General features: G+C 53.2%; 1 protein-coding gene across 1 annotated transcript; it reads right to left on the minus strand.

Moving 5' to 3' along the window:
- Positions 1-386: 386 nt before the first annotated feature.
- Positions 387-8,581, minus strand: AOC1 (amine oxidase copper containing 1). The gene is made up of 5 exons (XM_079946738.1): positions 8,502-8,581; positions 4,822-6,352; positions 3,200-3,488; positions 1,766-1,898; positions 387-1,206 (listed from the first exon to the last, which is right to left on the minus strand). The coding sequence occupies exons 2-5, from the start codon at positions 6,344-6,346 to the stop codon at positions 928-930; spliced, it is 2,226 nt and encodes a 741-aa protein (XP_079802864.1). The 5' UTR covers positions 6,347-6,352; positions 8,502-8,581; the 3' UTR covers positions 387-927.
- Between the last annotated feature and the right edge of the window lie 11,051 nt (positions 8,582-19,632).

Below are 19,632 nucleotides of genomic sequence, written 5' to 3' on the forward strand. Positions count from 1 at the left end.
AAGGAGGGGTTGAGGGAGGAGTTGTGGTGGTAACCTGAGTGTCCTGTCACCTGGCTGGTTCCCCCTTTTCCCCTCCCCATGAGTACTTTCCAGGTGATAGAGGGGAGTTTGCAGTTTCCTGCCCCCAGAGGGAAGAGCTGATCATTGTCCTTTGTTTCAAGTCCATGCTGAATCCACTCCCATATGCAAGTTCTTTGTGATCTTGATTGTCTTCTGTCTGGGACCATCAGGGTTGGCATAGCAACTGGGCAGGGCACCTGTGTATGTGCTGGGATGCTGAAGGGATTATGGCTGGCCTGTCTCAAACCTTCCCCATTTTGTAGTCCTTCCTTCATGGAGTAAAATAAAAGTAGAACAGTGCAAATCCGATGTATGGTTGATTTTCTATGAATTTATAACAGAAGCGTAGCGTATGTAGTGTGTGAGTGTGAGTGTGTGTGAAGTTTGTACAAACTGAATGATTGGGGGGGGGGTTCCTGCTACACCACGTCCCGTGGCAGAAAACTCCATGGCATGGATGCATCTGGTCAGGGCCTGTGAGGACAAGGTGCTTGCCTAGATGGGCCTGATCCAGCACATGCCCTTCCTGCATCCTTCTCATCTTCCTGCTGGCTGTCTTTACTCTCAAACAGGTGTGTGCTGTGGGAGGATGACCCCCCCCCTCAAAAAATCTCCTAATATGAAACTGATTTTGTGCCCCAGGAAATCAGTTGCCTCATGTTAGAGGGGCAGCCCCCCTCCTTCACCCAGGTGCCCCCCTGCCTGGGTCTGAGGTGCACAGGAAGCCTGAAGCCGGGGGGGGGGGTTGGATCTGGGGGGTGGGCTTTGCTGCAAGCCAGGAGTACCGAGGAGGAGAGGTCAATGTCTAGGGTTGGGGTTTGAGGGGTGGAGAGGAAGAAGATGGGGCCAATCCTGCCTGGAGCTGGACTACACCTGCCAGTAGGTGCCATTGTAGCTGAAGGGCTCCTCGGAGACGCAGGGCATGGGGTCGGTCGGGGTCCAGCGCTGGACATGCACCCCAGACCTGCCCCCAGGCTCAGAGGGGCGCACGATGACGGTGCGTCGCGAGGCCACAGAGGGGTCTTCGTCGAAGAAGTTGAAGGGTCGCAGGTAGAAGCCCACCACGTTGCCTGGCGTGGACGTGTTGGGGATGTCCTCCGAGTGGGGGATGTGGAGGAAGCCCACCGTCACCCAGGCCACCAGGTCCTGCCGGAGGGAGAATAAGAATAGTAATAATTTATTATTTATACCCCGTCCATCTGACTGGGCTTCCCCAGACACTCTGGGAGGCTTCCAACAGAATATTAAAATACAGTAATGCATCAAACATTAAAAACTTCCCTGAACAGGGCTGCCTTCAGATGTCTTCTAAAAGTCTGGTAGTTGTTGTTTTCTTTGACATCTGGAGGGAGGGCGTTCCACAGGGCGGGCGCCACCACCAAGAAGGCCCTCTGCCTGGTTCCCTGTAACGTTGCCTCTCGCAGGGAGGGAACCGCCAGAAGGCCCTCGGTGCTGGACCTCAGTGTCCGGGCAGAACAATGGGGGTGGAGACGCTTCTTCAGGTATACTGGACCGAGGTCGTTGAGGGCTTTCAAGGTCAGCACCAACACTTTGAATTGTGCTCGGAAGCGTCCTGGGAGCATCACGGAGCATGAATCTGCCTGCCCTGGCCCTGGCCTGGATCTCCGTGTGTGCTCCCCCCAAAACCCCAAGTGAGGCGCCCTGCTGCTCCTCTTCCTGCCCCCCACCCCCAGGCCGCCCTCACCTGGTTCTCCAGGCTCTCGTCATTCTGGAGGAACTTCTCAAAGCTGACTGTGGGGCTCCAGGGGTCGTTCTGGATGTAGAGGCTGCTGCTGGCGTCCTCGTTGTCATGATGCTGGGTCACTGCTAAGGGGTACCTGCCGGAGGGACACGACCCCTCAGTCCCCGGGCATGGGTGCCCCTGAGCCCACCCCATCAAAGAGAGGCCAGCCCACACCCAAGCGCCCAACACCTCCTGCGCACTGTATCAGGGGTCAGCAAACTTTTTCAGCAGAGGGCCAGTCCACTGTCCCTCGGACCTTGTGGAGGACTGAACTATACTGGGGGGGGGTGAACGAATTCCTATGCCCCACCAATAACCCAGAGGTGCATTTTAAATGCAAGGACACATTCTACTCATGTAAAAACACGCTGATTCCTGGACCATCCGTGGGCCGGATCAAGGAGGCTCCCTTCTCCCCATCTCTTCCACAGGGGGGCAGGCTCCCTCAAAAGTGGGGGGCTCTCCTTTCTCGGAGGATTCTAAGCAGATATTTAATCAGGGGTTCTTAAGCTCATGGAGGAAAGATCTAGTGCTGGCTCCCAGCCAGGGGGGCTCTCCTCTGCCCTCCACACTCAGAGGCAGAGATGATTCTGAATGCCAGGAGGGGAAAGAGGCTCTCTGCAGGTTCCCCATTGGGGTATCTGGCCGGTGACAGTGAGAACAGGGGGCTGGAGCGGATGGGCCCCCCTTGGCCTCATCCAGCAGGCTCTCCTTAGGTTCTTAAACCCACAGGCAAGCAGCAAGCTTCAATAAAATGTAATTTTTTGGGGGGACCAGACCACGCTGGATTTTGGGATGTTAACCTGGAACCCCGTTTGCTATATTAATTATTCAGTTTGGGGGGGGGAGTACAAAATGCAGAATTTCCGGTCCAAATGGGCACAAAACGAATACATACCTTTGGCACCAGTTTGGAGGAGATCCTAAATTTTGGGGTTACAGGTTAATGAAGCTCAATCCTGAATAGCTCCCTTGGTTAGAGAGAGGGGCTGATAATTCCAAGGTTGGAGGTTCCATCCTGATGTGGGGCAGCTGCATATTCCTGCCTTGCTGGGGGTTGGACTAGTTGACCCTCGGGGTCCCTTCCGACGCTAGAATCCCATGCTTCTCTGAAGCAGGAGCCCAGCGCCAGAGCAGTACCGTCCCCACGGGGCTGTCCAGCAGCGGCTCCTCGGGAGCAATTCCTGCCTGTCACCCGTTTCCAGCCTTCCTTCTGGCCAGATCCCGACGGCCGGGAGTGAAACCGTCCCGTGCACTCCCGAGAATCTCCAGGCGTGGGCGACCCGCCGCTCCCTTTGGCTGGGAAGTGGGGTGGGGGCTGCCCTCCCGCTCGGCGTCCCAGCTCACCTGCCTGCCCCGCCCGCCCGCCCGCCCGCCCCACCTGCCGGGCCTCACCTGCTCCAGGTGATGCCGCGCTCCTCCTGCCACCCGCGGGGCAGGACGCGGTCGGCGTGCGAGCTGAGCTGCAGGCGGTAGCTGCGCCGGTGGCCCCAGCGGTTGGGCTTCGCCGGGTTGCCGAAGAGCAGGTAGCGGGGCAGCGGCTTGCCGAAGGGGAAGGCGGCCTGGCGCTCGCGGAGCCGCGGCTGAGGATCCAGGCGCGGCTGCACCAGCGGCTGGCTCGGCTCCCAGGGCAGAGAGATGTTCTCCAGAGCCACGTCCAGCGTCTCGAAGCTGTTCTCCAGGCCTGCAGGGGGGAGAGCAGGGGGGACGGGGGTCAGGAGAACCGGCAGGGGAGGGGGCCCTGAGGCTGCGGGGGGGGGGCTCGCTAAGGCCAAGGAGGGCGCCTGGCACGGCAAAAGGAGGCAGCCCCAGGGTTCCTCCTCTGCCCCGAGGGGCATGCAGTTTGCAGCGGGCCAGGAGAGCCGGCGGGGGCAGCTCCAGTAGCAGGAGGGAGGAAAAGGTTCCCCTCTCAGAACAAGGGTTCCCCAAGGGGGAAGGGGGAATCCTTGGGGGCGCTACGGGGCAGGGGGCGCTGAAGGTGCAAATGACCAGGCTTGGAAAAGCTGCAGTCGCTGAATGAAGCGCACCAATTTTGTTGAATTAGTTAAACTAATCAGTTTTTATCGGAGTTTGCCTAAATGTGCAATGAATTGTCCCTGTTTGAATTTTATTACGTTGTGCCTTGCAGGGGGTTGGACTAGATGACCGTCGGGGTCCCTTCGAACTCTATCATTCCCTGATTCTATGCTTATCTTCCTGAGATGGTTGCGCAGGCCAATATTCTGAGTATAATGCTTTTTGTAGGGTAGGGGGCACGGAGAGTAAGTTGATGGCACCAAGCGGGCGCCCCCCCCCCAAAAAAAATGGTAACTGCTGCCCTACAAGTTCAAGAAGCAGAGTTGGGGGGCGGGGAGACCCCTCTGCTCTGTTCTGCAGACCTTGCGATGGAGCCTCCAGAGTGACTGGGAGGCGGGGGGGGGCAGCTCGCTCTGGCGCTTGGAGGCAGAGGCTGGGACCTCCCCCTTGCCTGCCTGCCTTCGAGCTCCTCTGCCGGGGGTCAAGGACGGGGCTTGGCCGCAGGAACCCCCTCCCCTCCCCGCTTGGCCTTCGAGAGCCCAGCGTTATCTCCCGGGGTTGCCTGAGGACAGAACGAGGCGCCTCTTGCCCCCTGAGACTCTGGACCTGGGCGAGGAGAGCGGCTTACGAGAACATCACAGCCGCCCCCTCCCTTTCACCGACCGGGGGGGGGGGGAGGCGCCTGGCGCTTCTTCAGACGTGACCCTCATGGCAAGGGATGCTCGACAGCAGAACGGACACCCTTGGGAGGCGGCGGGCTCTCCTTCGTGGGAGACTACCTGCGGAGGGTTCTGTGATCGGACTACATGACCCTGGGGGTCCCTTCCGCCTCTACGATGCTATAAAAGCAGCCACAGCTGCAAACAGGCGCAATTCCTCGGAGCTCGGCCGGTTCCGTAACTGGAAAGGTGAAAGGGGGACTCTTGCGACTGAGGATGGACTGGGCTTAGGGCCCCCCCGACGCCCCCGCGCCCCTGTCCGGGAGCGAGCGAGGGTCCCACCTGCGACGTCCAGGTCGACCTTGTAGTGCACCAGGTGCGTGTGGATGTTGCCCAGCAGGTGTTTGTGCAGGCGGTTCCCATAGTGGAGCCCCTCAGGCGTGTAGAAGGAGGCGTGCACGTAGCCCGTGGCGTGCACCTTGGTCTCCAGCACCCCGTTGGGGTAGAGAAGGAAGTCCCAGATGTAGTCGTAGTTGTAGACGGTGGAGGTGGTGCGCAGGACCAGCGCGGCGCCCTCGAGGCCCGCGTAGAAGTGGGAGCCGCCGCGGAAGTCGCTGTCGAAGTGGCGGCGCAGAGGGACCCCCGTGGGCAGCTCGAAGACGCAGAGGGCGCGCGGGAAGCGCACGGGGCCCGGGGCGTCGTACAGGTGGTGGGCGTCCAGGAAAGTGGCCCCCTCGGGGCAGTCGACGCCGGGCGCCAGCTCGTGCGTCACGGAGCCCATGCCCCAGCCCACGTCCATGTACTTGGTCTGCATGGCGGCCGGCGTGTTCCCCCCGTAGATGGCGATGGCTTCCTGCACGCTCACCTCGTAGGCCACGCGCTCCCCGTTGAAGCGCACGTCGAAGAGCTGCAACCCTGTGGACGTGCGCAGGCGGAAGGCCAGGCTCCAGCCGCTGTACTCCACCAGGTTGTCGCTCACCGAGTAGCGGCGGCCCTGCGGCTCGCACACCTTGGCGCCGTGCGCGTCCGTCGGGGGCCCCGCCGAGAAGCTCCCCCGCGGCACGAAGGTGGAGAAGAGGCTCTCGTCCGGCTGCGGCGGCAGAGGCACGACGGGCACGGCGCCCGAGGCGTGGAGCTGGGCCAGCTCCTCCGCGCTGCTGAAGTAGCGCCCGTTGTACCACAGCTTCTGCACCTGCCAGAGGCTCGGGTCGAGCTCCCGGTGGTCGAGGAGGACCTCCAGCCCCACCGGGTGCAGGAAGAAGCCCTCCACGAAGCGCTGGAGCATCAGCCAGGTGCGGCGCTCGCCCGAGGCCAGGCCCCGCGGGGCCACCTCCGTCAGGGTCAGGCACCGGTCGCCGCAGTTCCCGAAGCCGAAGCCCGAGGCGTCCAGCAGGAACTGCTGCAGCGGAGCCAGGCTCTCGGCCAGCCGCTGCGAGAGCAGCCCGAACTCCAGCTGCGACATCGGCCGCGCCGCGAAGGGCGCCGGCTTCCCCCAGGGCCGGTAGGAGGTGGGCGCGGGCAGGGGCCACACCACGTACTCGGTGACATTGGGCTGCGCCTCGGCCCCGAAGAAGACCACGGCTCTGGCCTTGCGTCGAGGGCGGCGCCCCCCGGACTCCAGGTACTGCAAGGCGCGCCCTTTCTTCGGGGCCAAGAGCTCCACCAGGAAAAGGCTGTTCTTGGCCAGGGAGGGCTCTGCATCCGCCTGGAGGCCCAGCTCGGGCCGGCCCAGCAGAAAGTCGCGGACGGCCCGCAGCTCCGCCGGGGTCAAGTCGGAGAAGATGGAGACCCCCTCGTGGCGCTCCGGGGGTTGGCCGGAGGCGGCCGCAGCCAGGAGGCCGAAGATGGCCAAAGCAGAGGACCACATCTCGCCCTGCGGGAGAAAGAGGGAGGCGTCAGAAAGGGGGGAGGCGTCAGCAAGTGGGGTCGGGGCAGGATCCGGGGCCCCAGTCTTTCTCCAGAGTCTGACTCTGGAGTGTGGTCTTGTGGTTAAGAGTGGTGGACGCGTAATCTGGGGAACCGGGTTCGTGTCTCCGCTCCTCCACCTGCAGCTGCTGGGTGACCTTGAGCCAGTCACACTTCTCTGAAGTCTCTCAGCCCCACTCACCTCACAGAGGGTTTGTTGTGGGGAGGAAGGGAAAGGAGATTGTCAGTCGCTTTGAGACTCCTTAAAGGGAGTGAAAGGCGGGATATCAAATCCAAACTCTTCTTCTTCTTAGTCTTGGCTACACTGAGTGGCAGCCGCAGGTCTCGGGGTCTCAAGTGTGGGAGATGGCAGTCAAGTCCAGGAAGGATGTTCTTGCTGCTTAGCAGAGACTCAGACCACAGAAAATGTAATTGGTAGAGTCGGGTACACGAAAAGGGAGAGCCAGCTCGCATCCTAGCCGGCTAAATAGACGGCTTCTCAACCTTCTTCAATTCTGCTGCTGGGGGGGGGGGGATGTTTACCGCTACTCAGCCCACAAATGTGGGTGCCTGGAGGGATAAATCGAATTAGTATATCGTCTCCTACCTATTAAAACCTGCCCCGCATCAAGCGAGGGCCTTGCTCATCCCAAGTTGGAGATGCCCTTGCCGAGTGAACCCGGGATAGTCTTTCCGCGTGGAAGGCAGGGCCCTGTCCCACTCGAAGTCGTCAAGAGCCAGCACAAAACTCTGCTTTTAATCCGATCCAGTTTGGACATGGAAACCTCCGTACAAGTAGCTATCGTACGAATGGGGCTTTTGGGGCGGGGGGGGGGGGAGCAGCGCCCACAAAGGGAGGGCTAGAGAGTCTTTAACCCTTCCCTGCCTTGCATGCTGCCATCCCAAGTCTGGATCAGCCCCACCCCCGCTACTTGCGGCGGGAGAAATTCTCCCACGGGTGGCACCGTGGAGCACAGCTGAGCAGTTCGGCCAGGCGCTTTGCTCGACAGGGAAGCTCAGCTTTGGGGCCGCCCCTTTGAGCAACCACAACCCACCCCGCGGAGCCGAGCGCAAGGCTTTGCAAAACCTCCTCTCCCGCTTTGCTGAATGTGAACTGCCTGGCAGCGCCGCCTGATCACAGCTGAGCCGCTGCGGCCGGAATCTCCCGGGGTAAAAGTCTGTGGACTTCAATCTGCTGTAAAGCGCAGAAAGAGGGTTTTGTTATCATATTTTAGACAACTTATCTGAATTCAGATATTGCAACATCTCCCTTGTTTTCTTGCTTTATTTTAATAGCGGATAAAAGGGAGTTCTTGGGGAGGGTCGTAATGGGAAGAGGAGGCCTGGAGGGTCTCAGGGAATCATACAGTCGGAAGGGACCCCAAGGGCCATCTAGCTCACCCCCGGCCACGCAATGCCTCGCCTCTCCCTCTTCCAGCCTCGTAGAGCGGCTGCCAAGAATCCGCTCTGACGGCAGGGTCGCCACTTTGCAAGGGGCCACGAGATATTTTTGGAGGGCCTGCCTGACTCTCCGCTTTTTGCGGAACCCTCTGAAGTGCTATAGAAATAATAAATATATCCAGGAAGGGGTGTCCCCCCCCCAGCACGTGCAGAGTGCATTTTTCTAAGCCCTGAGTAATAGCTGGAAGTCTTTGAACCAGAAAGCGTGGCTCCGAAGCAAGACCATGCCCCCCTCAGATGCCTCCGGGGTCAGAGCAGCAGCGGGGGGAGAGAAACGGGGTGACAGCAGAGGGACAAAGATGGGAGGGGGAGGCCCAGCTGGGTTTTGGGAGGGCCTGCAAATCCCAGTGTTAACAGGGCAGCACTAGCAGATTAGAGAAAACCCGTCTGCTTGCATCTCAAGAATGAGCCCCCTCTGGGACAGAAAACCACAAACTCCCGTGCCATGTGGGGCATCGCGGGCTTGGCAGGAGCGAAGGTGCCCTCGTTCCCTGGCCTCCTTCCTGAGGAAACCAGGCAAATGCCCTCCCTGGAGCTTTGACCTTCTGTGCTGCCCAGGGGGGGGGCTGTGCCTAAGGGGGGCACCTCTGGAGCTGGGGTGCAGCCCTGGCTCTGAGTTGGATCCCTGGCGCCCCCTCCCTAGAGGTGCCCCTTACCTGTCCAGCTCCTTGGCGCTGCTCCCCTCTCAGGGCTGCTTAGGCTGGGTGCTCCGGCGGGCAGCCCTGAGCTATCATACCTGGGAGAAGGAGGGAGGGGCGGGGAAGGCTGGCCGAGAGAGGCAGCGATTGGCTGCTGCTGGGCAGTGGGTGGGGCTGAGTAGCAGGTGCCTGGAGGCGGTGGGGGGGGGCTGCTCCCAGAGCTGGCAGGGTGCAGGGTGGGCACCCAGGCCTGGCAAAAAGGCTGCTCAAAAGTTCTTTTCAATGCCTCCTGTGATCCAGGGCTCAGGATCCACCCTGGAAAAATGTTTTGGACCTGAAGGTGGGTCAGCAGCAGCAGCAGCAGCAGCAGCAGCAGCAGGACTGTTGCTTCCTAGGGCAGCTGGGTCTCCTCTCTCCCATAGTTTGGATCTTGATCTCAAGTGTCAAATACAAACTTATTTACATCAATAAACAGTTGCTGGGGGGGGGAGAGAATCCCTGGCAGAGGCCCACTCAACCTGGGCTTTAAAATCTCCAGGGAAGGAGAGCCCACAATCTCCCGGGAGAATCTGTTCCACTGCCCAACAGCTCCGACTGTCAGAAAGTTCTTCCTGAGGTTTAGTCAGAAGCTCCTCTCCTGCAACTTGAAGCCGTGGGTTCGTGCTGCTCCCTCCTCCATGTGACATCCCTTAAGATACTGGAAGGTGGCTCCTGTATCTCCTGTATCTCCTCACAGCCTCCTCTTTTCCAGGCTAGACATAGCCAGCTCCTTCAACTGCTCCTCATAAGGCTTAGTTTCCAGACCCTGGATCATCTTCGTCACCTTCCTCTGCCCATCTTCCAGCTGGTCAACATCCTCCTTAAATTGTGGCTCCCAGAACTGGACCCAGGACTCCAGGTGGGGTCTGACCAAGGCAGAAGAGAGCGCGACTATGACTTCCCTTGCTCTGGAGACTAACATTCACCTTTTTTGCTGCTGCATCACAAAGTGGACTCATGTCAAGCTTGTGTTCCACCAAGACCCCCAAGTCCTTTCCCCACGCAGACTGAGTGCGGTGGCAGACTGAGATGGCAGAGGGGGCCCACGCAAGCCCCCTGACCAACACACGGAAGGAGTCAACGCAGCAGCTCTGCATTCCCCCCCCCCTTTTGCCCGGACTGCCACTTTTGGAGGCTGAACTTCCACAGGGATACAACCTCACCCCTGCCACTAACTTGACCCCAGTACCAGATCCAAAAAAGAAAAAAACTAGCACTTTTGCAGGCACCACATTATACCCCTTCCACATTGGTAAGAAACTGATGTTTCAGGGAGGCAGCAGCTACACTTTGGAACTGCCTGCCACTTGACATCAGGCAGCGGTCTTCGCTGGACTCTTTTTGCCACATGCTAAAAAGACATTTGCTTAGACAAGCCTGCCCAGACATGTACAAATGCTGGCGCATGTTTCAGTCTGTTTATTTACCCCCTGCCTGGCCTATTTACCACCATGAACAAGACAGGCCAAATGCCCTCTGCATGGAAAACGAGGGTCATTTCTCCAATTTGTAAGAAAGGAAAGATCCACAAAACTTTCAGCCAATCAGCTTGTTAGACATCACCTCAAAGCTATATGCATGATATCTCCTTCAAAAATTATCTGACTGGTGGCAAAACAATAATATTAATTATGAAGAACACTTTGAATTCAAAGGAGGAAGCAGTACCATTGTTTAATGTTTTACCCCAAACCATATGATAAGGAAATATACTAAGAACACTAAGAATAAATTTTATGTAGGCTTTGTTGATCTTTATCCTGCATTCAACCCTATCAATTGAAGCAGACTGTGGAAGAAATGTTAAACTGCCAACATTGACTGCAGACTTCTGCAACTGATCCAGGAACTGTACAGCAATATAGAAATGAGGGTCAGAGTAGGTTTCAATGGTGGGACGACTGATGCTTTTAAAATGTCACAAGGAGCCAAGCGAGTGTGTATTCTGGCTCCTGCTCTTTTTAACTTCTACATTAATGGTTTGATGCCATATTTACCCAACACAAACTCTCCCTCTCCAGTAATTAAAAGAGGGGAAAATAGCTCCTCTCTCATTCCCAATTGGGCCTCAGAAATCTCTGGGATTTCTACAGCACAGGAAACCTATCCATAGGTTTTTGGCAAACACAGACCTAGTTATAAATGGTGATTAGATCAGGCAAGGGGGGGGGGGTCCAGGCAATCTCACAGGTAAATGTTCCCAAGTTGTTTAGAGTGTTTTAACTACAAGTAAGACCTTGAACTTGGTCTGCTAAGCAGATCAGCAACCAGGGCAGATCTGTGAGCAGCGAAGGTGTTAAAGGCTGACAAGGTCTCACTCCCGTCAGCAATTGTGCTGCAGCATTCTGCATTGATTGCAGCTTCTAGCTCATGCATGAGGGCAGCCCTGCGGAGAGAGCATTGCAGTAATCCAGCAATTGCAGCCAACTAATGCATGGCCGAAGAACTGATGCTTTTGAATTATGGTGCTGGAGGAGACTCTTGAAGATCCAACCTCTCCATTCTGAAGGAAATCAGCCCTGAGTGCTCACTGGAAGGACAGATCCTGAAGCTGAGGCTCCAAGACTTTGGCCACCTCATGAGAAGAGAAGACTCCCTGGAAAAGACCCTGATGTTGGGAAAGATGGAGTGCACAAGGAGAAGGGGACGACAGAGGACGAGATGGTGGGACAGTGTTCTCAAAGGTGCCAACATGAGTTTGACCAAACTGCGGGAGGCGGTGGAAGACAGGAGTGCCTGGCGTGCTCTGGTCCATGGGGTCACGGGGAGGCAGACATGACTAAATAACTAAACAACAACAACAATGCATGGCCAGGCTCTCCCAGTCCAGGAATGGCTGTAGCTGTGGAACCAAAGACCCTTCTAGCCCCAGAGGCCACCTGAGCCTCCAGGGACAGAGCTGCAGCTCTTGCGTTGCAGTGGGGTTGGACTAGATGACCCTCAGGGCCCCTTCCAACTCTACTCTTCCATGATTCCCCTTCAAAGTCAAAGCAAAAGGGACGGCTTGGTTTTCTCTCCTACTCCCCAGAAGGCATCACTTATGAAAACATGACAGGGCAAAAGAGAGAGCCTTCTGCATCAGTCTCCCTGCCAGTCCCTGCTGAAGGAACAGGAGTCTGAGAGTGGCAATGAATGGACTGTCCTCCCAAGAGAGGGACGTAGAAAGTGGCGTCCCCAACAGACCAGGGATTGGGGCCTGTGCTTTTCAATCTGCCTGTAAATTACTGGTACCTAGAATGAGAGGTGAGCAGCCAGATTTGCTGAGGATTTACCGCACTTTTATTAAACATGACATAGGGATAGACGGTTTGGGATGCAATGCAGGCACTGTTAGAGCAAGGAGAATTTAAAGGACAATAGAACAGCAGCTGTAAGTTAATGGATGTTCTGGAACACGGAAGGCTTCCAAAGTACTCTTTGCACCAGCTTCTAGGAAGAAGAGGTCACTTTCTAGAAGAATTTAAGCCTGTAACGAGGGAATATGTCAGGGGGCCTCGTTTTCCGTTCCACTCTGCACTGCTCGCATGAGGGGCTGTTTCCATTTTAATCAGAGACTTTATTTCTTTGTCTCATTCTTCCTTGCCTCCGAGTTACATTGTCATTTCATTTCAATGCAAAGGAAACACAAGGCAAATTGTGGGAATCATCAGTGGAAGAGATTCCCTGAGAAGGAGGTGGCTTCTCCTTCCGTGGAGGTTTTTAAGCAGAGGTTGGCTGGCCACCAGTCATGGATGCTTGGGCTGAGATGCCTGCGCTGCAAGGGGGTGGCCTAGAGGACTCCACAGTCTGTGATTCTGTTAACAGTGACGTGTCATTTGCAGACCACAAACAGCAGGGAAGACCAGGTGTGTTTGATGGCGTGGTGTTTATTCTGCACAAATAGTATTGCCACGGGACGCGGGTGGCGCTGTGGGTTAAACCACAGAGCCTAGGACTTGCCAATCAGAAGGTCGGCGGTTCGAATCCCCACGACGGGGTGAGCTCCCATTGCTCAGTCCCTGCTCCTGCCCACCTAGCAGTTCAAAAGCACGTCAAAGTGCAGGTAGATCAATAGGTACCGCTCTGGCGGGAAGGTAAACAGCGTTTCCGTGTGCTGCTTTGGTTCGCCAGAAGCGGCTTAGTCCTGCTGGCCACATGACTTGGAAGCTGTACGCCAGCTCCCTTGGCCAATAAAGCCAGATGAGTGCCACAACCCCAGAGTCGGCCACAACTGGACCTAACGGTCAGGGGTCCCTTTACCTAGTATTGCCACATACAGTCTTCAATGCATAGCAAGGGACTCTGAGACCCTGGGCAGGGAGCGGATGTGACTTGGAAGACAGTTGGTCTTTTCATCACTCCTTCCTGTCGAAGAGAGAGGAAAATACTTGAGGTAAAACACTGGATGCGCCGGTAAGCATTGTCAGGAAGGATTTGCGCTTCTTGGATCCTGGTCTCCGCTTCCTTGAGTTCTGGCAAGTGATGGGCCGCACCTCACAACAGCTGGCAAGAAGGTGTTTGCCCAGAATCTCAAGAATCTGATCAGGAGAGCTTTCAACTAAAACTTGAGCTTACAGAGAGAGGGAACTTAGATTGAAACCAGTGGAAAAAGTAAGGAGCCCAGTTACAGATTGGTTACAGTACCATCAAATATATGATACGTTTAAATTAGGTTTTAAAAATGGGTTTCTGGATCAAAGCTCACAGTTTTAAAGAGAAATATTATGGAACAAAGATAAACTGTTGTCAAAAATGTATAGCTTATTATTACAATGGGAAATGAAAGACGAGTTAAAGTTTCAATAACCCACTGGGCAATGGACATAGGACATAACATAGACCTAAATCTCCAGGGGAAATTCTGGAAGAATGATTTGAAATTTACTGAATGTTATAGTTTGAAAGAGAATTACGGTATATGCAAATGATGCCTAGATGGTATTTAACTCTGAGTAGGTTGGTAAAGATGTACAAAGTAGAATCAGATTTGTGTTGGAAATGCAGAGAAACAGAAGGAACATTTCTTCACATGTGGTGGACACGTAAAAAGGTTAAAGACTATTAGGAAATCTACAATGAGTTAAAAATAATTAAAACATCCCCCCCCAAAAAAAAAACCCTGAGGCCTTTTTGTTAGGAATAGTACAGTCTGAAGTTCCCAGTTGTCAGAAAAAAATATTTATGTACGCAACCATGGCAGCTCAAATTTTGCTAGCCCAAAGATGGAAAATGAGTGAGAACCCTAGTAAGGAAGATTGATAGAATTTGTGAAAGCAGCAGGTTTTACTTATAGAATAAGAGAGCAAGAAGAATCTTTATTTGAAGAGGAGTGGGGGTTTTTTGGCTGAATATTTAGAAAACAACTGTGTACAATTGAAAACGCTGGCAGCATTTAGATAAATTCAGCAGTTTGGTAATTATTTGAAGGATGAAAAATGGAGAAACAAATAGATTGAGTATAGCAAAATATGCAGGAATGATAAGTAAAATGAACTGTGAAAGAGGAAGGAGGGATGTCAATTGTTACATAGTATTATGTTTTTTAAAAACATTTTTTTTTTTTGAGACCGGAAAATTAATAAAATAAATTATAAAAATAAAATAAACTAGAACTTGTGGGGGGGGGGGGCAAAATTACAAATGACAGAAGAATACCAGGCACTGGAGATAATGGCTTCACTGATGCACAGGAAACTGAAGTGGTGCTCCAGAAACCCCCTAAAGGGCAGGAAACTACTGGAAGGAAGCAGCTGGAGGGAACGACTCACAGTTTCAGTTGTCTCTACACAAATGCACAGAGTATGGGAAACAAGCAAGACGAATTGGAGCTCTTAATACAAGATGGCAAATACGACCTGGTAGGCATTACTGAAACCTGGTGGGATGAGACTCGTGACTGGAATGTAGGAATTGAGGGGTATGACTTGTTCAAAAGGAATAGACCAAACAGGAAGGGAGGAATAGCAGCATTACACGTAAAGGATGTGTATACTTGTGAAGAAATCCATGACCTGGAGGATGGAAAGCAGATGGAGAGCATATGGCTAAACTTGTAGGAGAGAGATACAACAGTATCTCCTAAAGACCTCCAAGCCAGGCTGAAGACTTGGATGACGCCTTCCAATAGAAGATTACCACACATTAGAAAAAGATACCGTAGTCATGGGAGACTTCAACAACCCCAATATCTGTTGGGACTCAAACTCTGCCACGAGTGTAAGGTCTGACAAATTCCTCCATTGCCTCACTGAACATTTCATTTCCCAGAAGGTGGAAGGAGCCACAAGGGGGTCATCTGTCTTGGACCTTGTCCTCACCAACAGGGAGGAAATGATCGACAAAGTGGAAGTACTGGGAAACTTGGGAGGAAGTGATCCTGTTCTCCTGGGTTTCAGGATACAAAGAAGAAGAAGAAGAAGAAGAAGAAGAAGAAGAAGAAGAAGAAGAAGAAGAAGAAGAAGAGTAGTAGTAGTAGTAGTAGTAGTAGTAGTAGTTTGGATTTGATATCCCGCCTTTCACTCCCTTTAAGGAGTCTCAAAGCTGCTAACATTCTCCTTTCCCTTCCTCCCCCACAACAAACACTCTGTGAGGTGACTAAGGCTGAGAGACTTCAGAGAAGTGTGACTGGCCCAAGGTCACCCAGCAGCTGCATGTGGAGGAGCAGGGAAGTGAACCCGGTTCACCAGATTACGAGTCCACTGCTCTTAACCACTAGACCACACTGGCTCTCCAAGGGGAAACTGAGTGTAGTCAGACACACACTCTGGACTTTTAAGAAGGCCAATTTCATAAAACTTAAGGAGCTACTGGGTGAGATCTCATGGTCAGAAATACTCACAAGAGAAGGGAGTCCAAGATGGATGGAGTTCATAAATGATAGATGTTAATAAGCTGGATGGGACTTAATGAATTATGGAGGGAGGGAGGAAGCTGCAGCCCAAGATAGGAAAATAAGTTAATTCAAATCTCCAGGGCCTGGTGAGCTGCATGTGAAAAGGATCTAGGAGTCTTGGTTGACCACAAACTTGACATGAGCCAACAGTGTGACGCGGCAGCTAAAAAAGCCAATGCAATTCTGGGCTGCATCAATAGGAGTATAGCATCTAGATCAAGGGAAGTAATAGTGCCACTGTATTCTGCTCTGGTCAGACCTCACCTGGAGTACTGTGTCCAGTTCTGGGCACCACAGTTCAAGAAGGACACGGACAAACTGGAACGTGTCCAGAGGAGGGCAACCAAAATGGTCAAAGGCCTGGAAATGATGCCTTATGAGGAACGGCTAAGGGAGCTGGGCATGTTTAGCCTGGAGAAGAGGAGGTTAAGGGGTGATATGATAGTCATGTTCCAATATATAAAAGGAGGTCACATAGAGGAGGGAGAAAGGTTGTTTTCTGCTGCTCCAGAGAAGCGGACACGGAGCAATGGCTCCAAACTACAAGAAAGAAGATTCCACCTAAACATTAGGAAGAACTTCCTGACAGTAAGAGCTGTTGGACAGTGGAATTTGCTGCCAAGGAGTGTGGTGGAGTCTCCTTCTTTGGAGGTCTTTAAGCAGAGGCTTGACAACCATATGTCAGGAGTGCTCTGATGGTGTTTCCTGCTTGGCAGGGGGTTGGACTCGATGGCCCTTGTGGTCTCTTTCAACTCTAGGATTCTATGATTCTATGATTCTAAAGGAGCCTGCAGAAGATTCAGGGTTGGAAAACCTGCAGTCAGTCCGGAGTTCCCAAAGCAGTCATGATCCCTCAAAAGAGAAAGTTGAGCAGAGACAGAATCTCTGCCTTGCTTCCCTTTTACCCCTTCCCATCTTGACTGACGTACCTGAGTTTGCTCCAGCTGAGCAGCTGTGCCTCTTCACTCATCCAGCTGAGGGACCACAGCCTCCTCCAAGACCTAAGAAGCCCCGTGATCTTCCCTGGTGATCTAGTGAGCTGGGCTGCCTTCCTTCGCCTGTCTCAGCCTCCTCCTAGAGCGCCCTTCCTCAGAGCCCTCCATATTTGTGGGGATGATGGCAGCACCTCTGGTTCTGGTGATGCGTCCCCCTCCTCTGGTCCTCCTGAACACTTGGCTGCCTCTTCAACCTCCTCCGGTGTCCCTTGAGTGCCCCCTAAGTCCCCGACCTCCCCTTCTCCATCCTCAGCTTGTCCCAATGTGTACCAGTCGGGGCTGCACTCTCCTCAATATCCTGCCAGTTCGTGGCAGGGCTGATGCCGTGAGCCCCTCTGTGTCCTATGAACAGCTTGCATTGCAACGGACAAGGTGTGTGTGTGGGGGGGGGTCTACCTAGCCAACACCTCGGAAGCGCTGGCCTCCTGAGCTTGCATGTTGTGCTGCCGCTGAAAGGACTTGACAACAGCATTCCTCCAGAGCAAAGGAGCTTGCGCCACTCACTGCGCATTGCATGCACACACTGCCACTGATTTCTATGCAATGGTACCTCCGTTTTCAAACAGCTTAGTTCCCAAACAACTCGGAACCCGAATGCTGCAAACCCAGAAATAGGTGCTCCAGTTTTTGAACTGTGACTCGTGCTCCTGAGCTTCCATTTTCACTGTTGCACAGTTAATTTGAGTCCCCCGCATAGCAATTAAGGTTTTTCTCCTCCCGTTTAACACTTAAGTAGCAAATTTAAGCCACATCGTAATTAAAGCCTTCCATTTCTGATTGCAGTGTTCTGAGGTGATATTTGCTGCTTTTGTTTTTGCCATTTTTTGTGGTTTAGTTTGTGTGGCTTCTTCATTTTTGTGTCTGTGGCTTGTTTTCCGTTTTATGATTGATTGATTGATTGATTGATTGATTGATTGATTGATTGTGTGACTGCGGAAATGGTTTTAGAATGCTTTGGTTTTAGAACAGACTTCCGAAATGGATTAAGTTTGAGAACCAAGGTGCCACTGTACATTTCTCTCCATTAGACAACCTATACTGGACTCCCAATGTCATAATAAGGCAAGGAAACCCCACTTTCTGAAACACAGAAATTCACAAAAAATAGTCAAATGGTACCAAAAGGTCATGGAAATGTAGACTCAGGGCATGAATAGGAACAAGAGTAATTCTCAAGATGTACAACCACATGCTGGGGATCCCCAAACCCCAACTGCCCAAGCAGGTGTTACCATCAGACAGAAAACTCATCCTCAGAGGGGAAGGAGATCCAGGAAGAGCAAATCAATAATAATAATAATTTATTATTTATACCCTGCCCATCTGGCTGGGCTTCCCCAGCCACTCTGGGCAGCTTCCAACAAAATATTAAAATACAGTAATGCATCAAACAGTAAAAGCTTCCCTAAACAGGGCTGCCTTCAGATGTCTTCTAAAAGTCTGGTAGTTGTTGCTCTTTTTGACATCTGATGGGAGGGCGTTGCACAGGGCGGGCGCCACCACCGAGAAGGCCCTCTGCCTGGTTCCCTGTAACTTGGCTTCTCACAGGGAGGGAACCACCAGAAGGCCCTCGGAGCTGGACCTCAGTGTCCAGGCTGAACGATGGAGGTGGAGATGCTCCTTCAGGTCTACTGGGCCTTTGAGGCCCTTTAGGGTTTTAAAGGTCAACACCAACACTTTGAGTTGTGCTCGGAAATGTACTGGGAGCAAATGTACATCTTTCAGGACTGGTGTTATGTGGTCTCGGCGGCCGCTCCCAGTCACCAGTCTAGCTGCTGCATTCTGGATTAGTTGTAGTTTCTGGGTCACCTTCAAAGGTAGCCCCACGTAGAGCGCATTGCAGTAGTCCAAGTGGGAGATAACCAGACCATGCACCACTCTGGCGAGACAGTCTGCGGGCAGGGAGGGTCTCATCCTGCATACCAGATGGAGCTGGTAGACAGCCGTCCTGGACACAGAATTGACCTGCGCCTCCATGGACAGCTGTGAGTCCAAAATGACTCCCAGGCTGCGCACCTGGTCCTTCTGGGCACAGTTATCCCATTCAGGACCAGGGAATCCTCCACACCTGCCCGCCTCCTGTCCCCCCAAAACAGTACTTCTGTCTTGTCAGGATTCATCCTCAATCAACTGTGTTAACCAAGTTTTGAGGACAAAAGGACATGCAAATCCTTTCTTCTGCCAGGGTGAGACAGATGTTGTAACAAACAGGGCCATGTCTGGATCTCAGATTTCTGCCAGACACCTCACTTTTTCTGCGACATACCTATGATGTTTTGATGACACTGTGTGAAATATATTATGGGAAAGTGTGGGAACTTTAAAAAAAACATGTAAACTTTTGTTCGGAGTTCTTCTTCCTTGTTCTTGCTTACGAGTTGGAACTGTTGTTCGGCTTCTTCAACCTGGCCGAGGTCTCTTGCTTGAACCCGACCGATTCTGAACCCGCAGGGCTAGACCCTGACAAAGTTGGGAGATGGTTTAAGTAGCAGACCCCAAGATTTTGTCCTTAACAGCATACATGTAAAACCGTAAGCCGAGGTCTTGGCTTTGGAAAAATGCAAGGGATGTGTGTCTCTGAGGTACGGTAAATACACACGCCTTGACCTCCTCGTCTGTGGAGCCAGTTGTGGAAAGCGCTCTGTGCATGCTCAAAGTTCCTCCACTCTCTCATTATCACTGCCCACCATCCTAGGCTGAGCCCTGCCATGAAAAACAGGTTCTGGGGCTGACAAGCAGAAGAACATGAGAAGAGCCTGCAGGATCAGGACCATGGTCTATCCAGTCCAGCATCCTGTTCTCACGGGGGGCCCACCAGGTGCCCCAACAGGACTCGAACTCAAGACCCTCTCACCTCTTGTGGCTTCCAGTGACTGCCATTCAGAAGCACAACCCTCTTTTAAAGCCATCGAGATTGGTAGTCGTCCCTGCTTCCTGTGGCAGGGAGTTCCAAGGAACTCATTCCAAGAAAACCAAACTCTGGGCAAGACTTTGAGCTTCTCATTACTTGGAGACTGGGGGGCACACAACAATATTTGTGGCTTCTTTAAAAGAGGATTTATAAAGGGACAGACAGAAGACAGTAGTAGAGAGATTTGCACACACATACATATATAAAATTAGTATCTTAGCAATACAGGAAACCTCAGCTGTCTACAGTTTTATACTTTGCAGACCTGCTCTGACTGTGTGGAGGGAGTCTTTTCAGAAGACTGCGTTGGGCTAAGGGGGGGCTGAGGGACAT

This window comes from Podarcis cretensis (assembly GCF_951804945.1).
Source record: "Podarcis cretensis genome assembly, chromosome: 12".
NCBI lineage: Eukaryota > Metazoa > Chordata > Lepidosauria > Squamata > Lacertidae > Podarcis > Podarcis cretensis.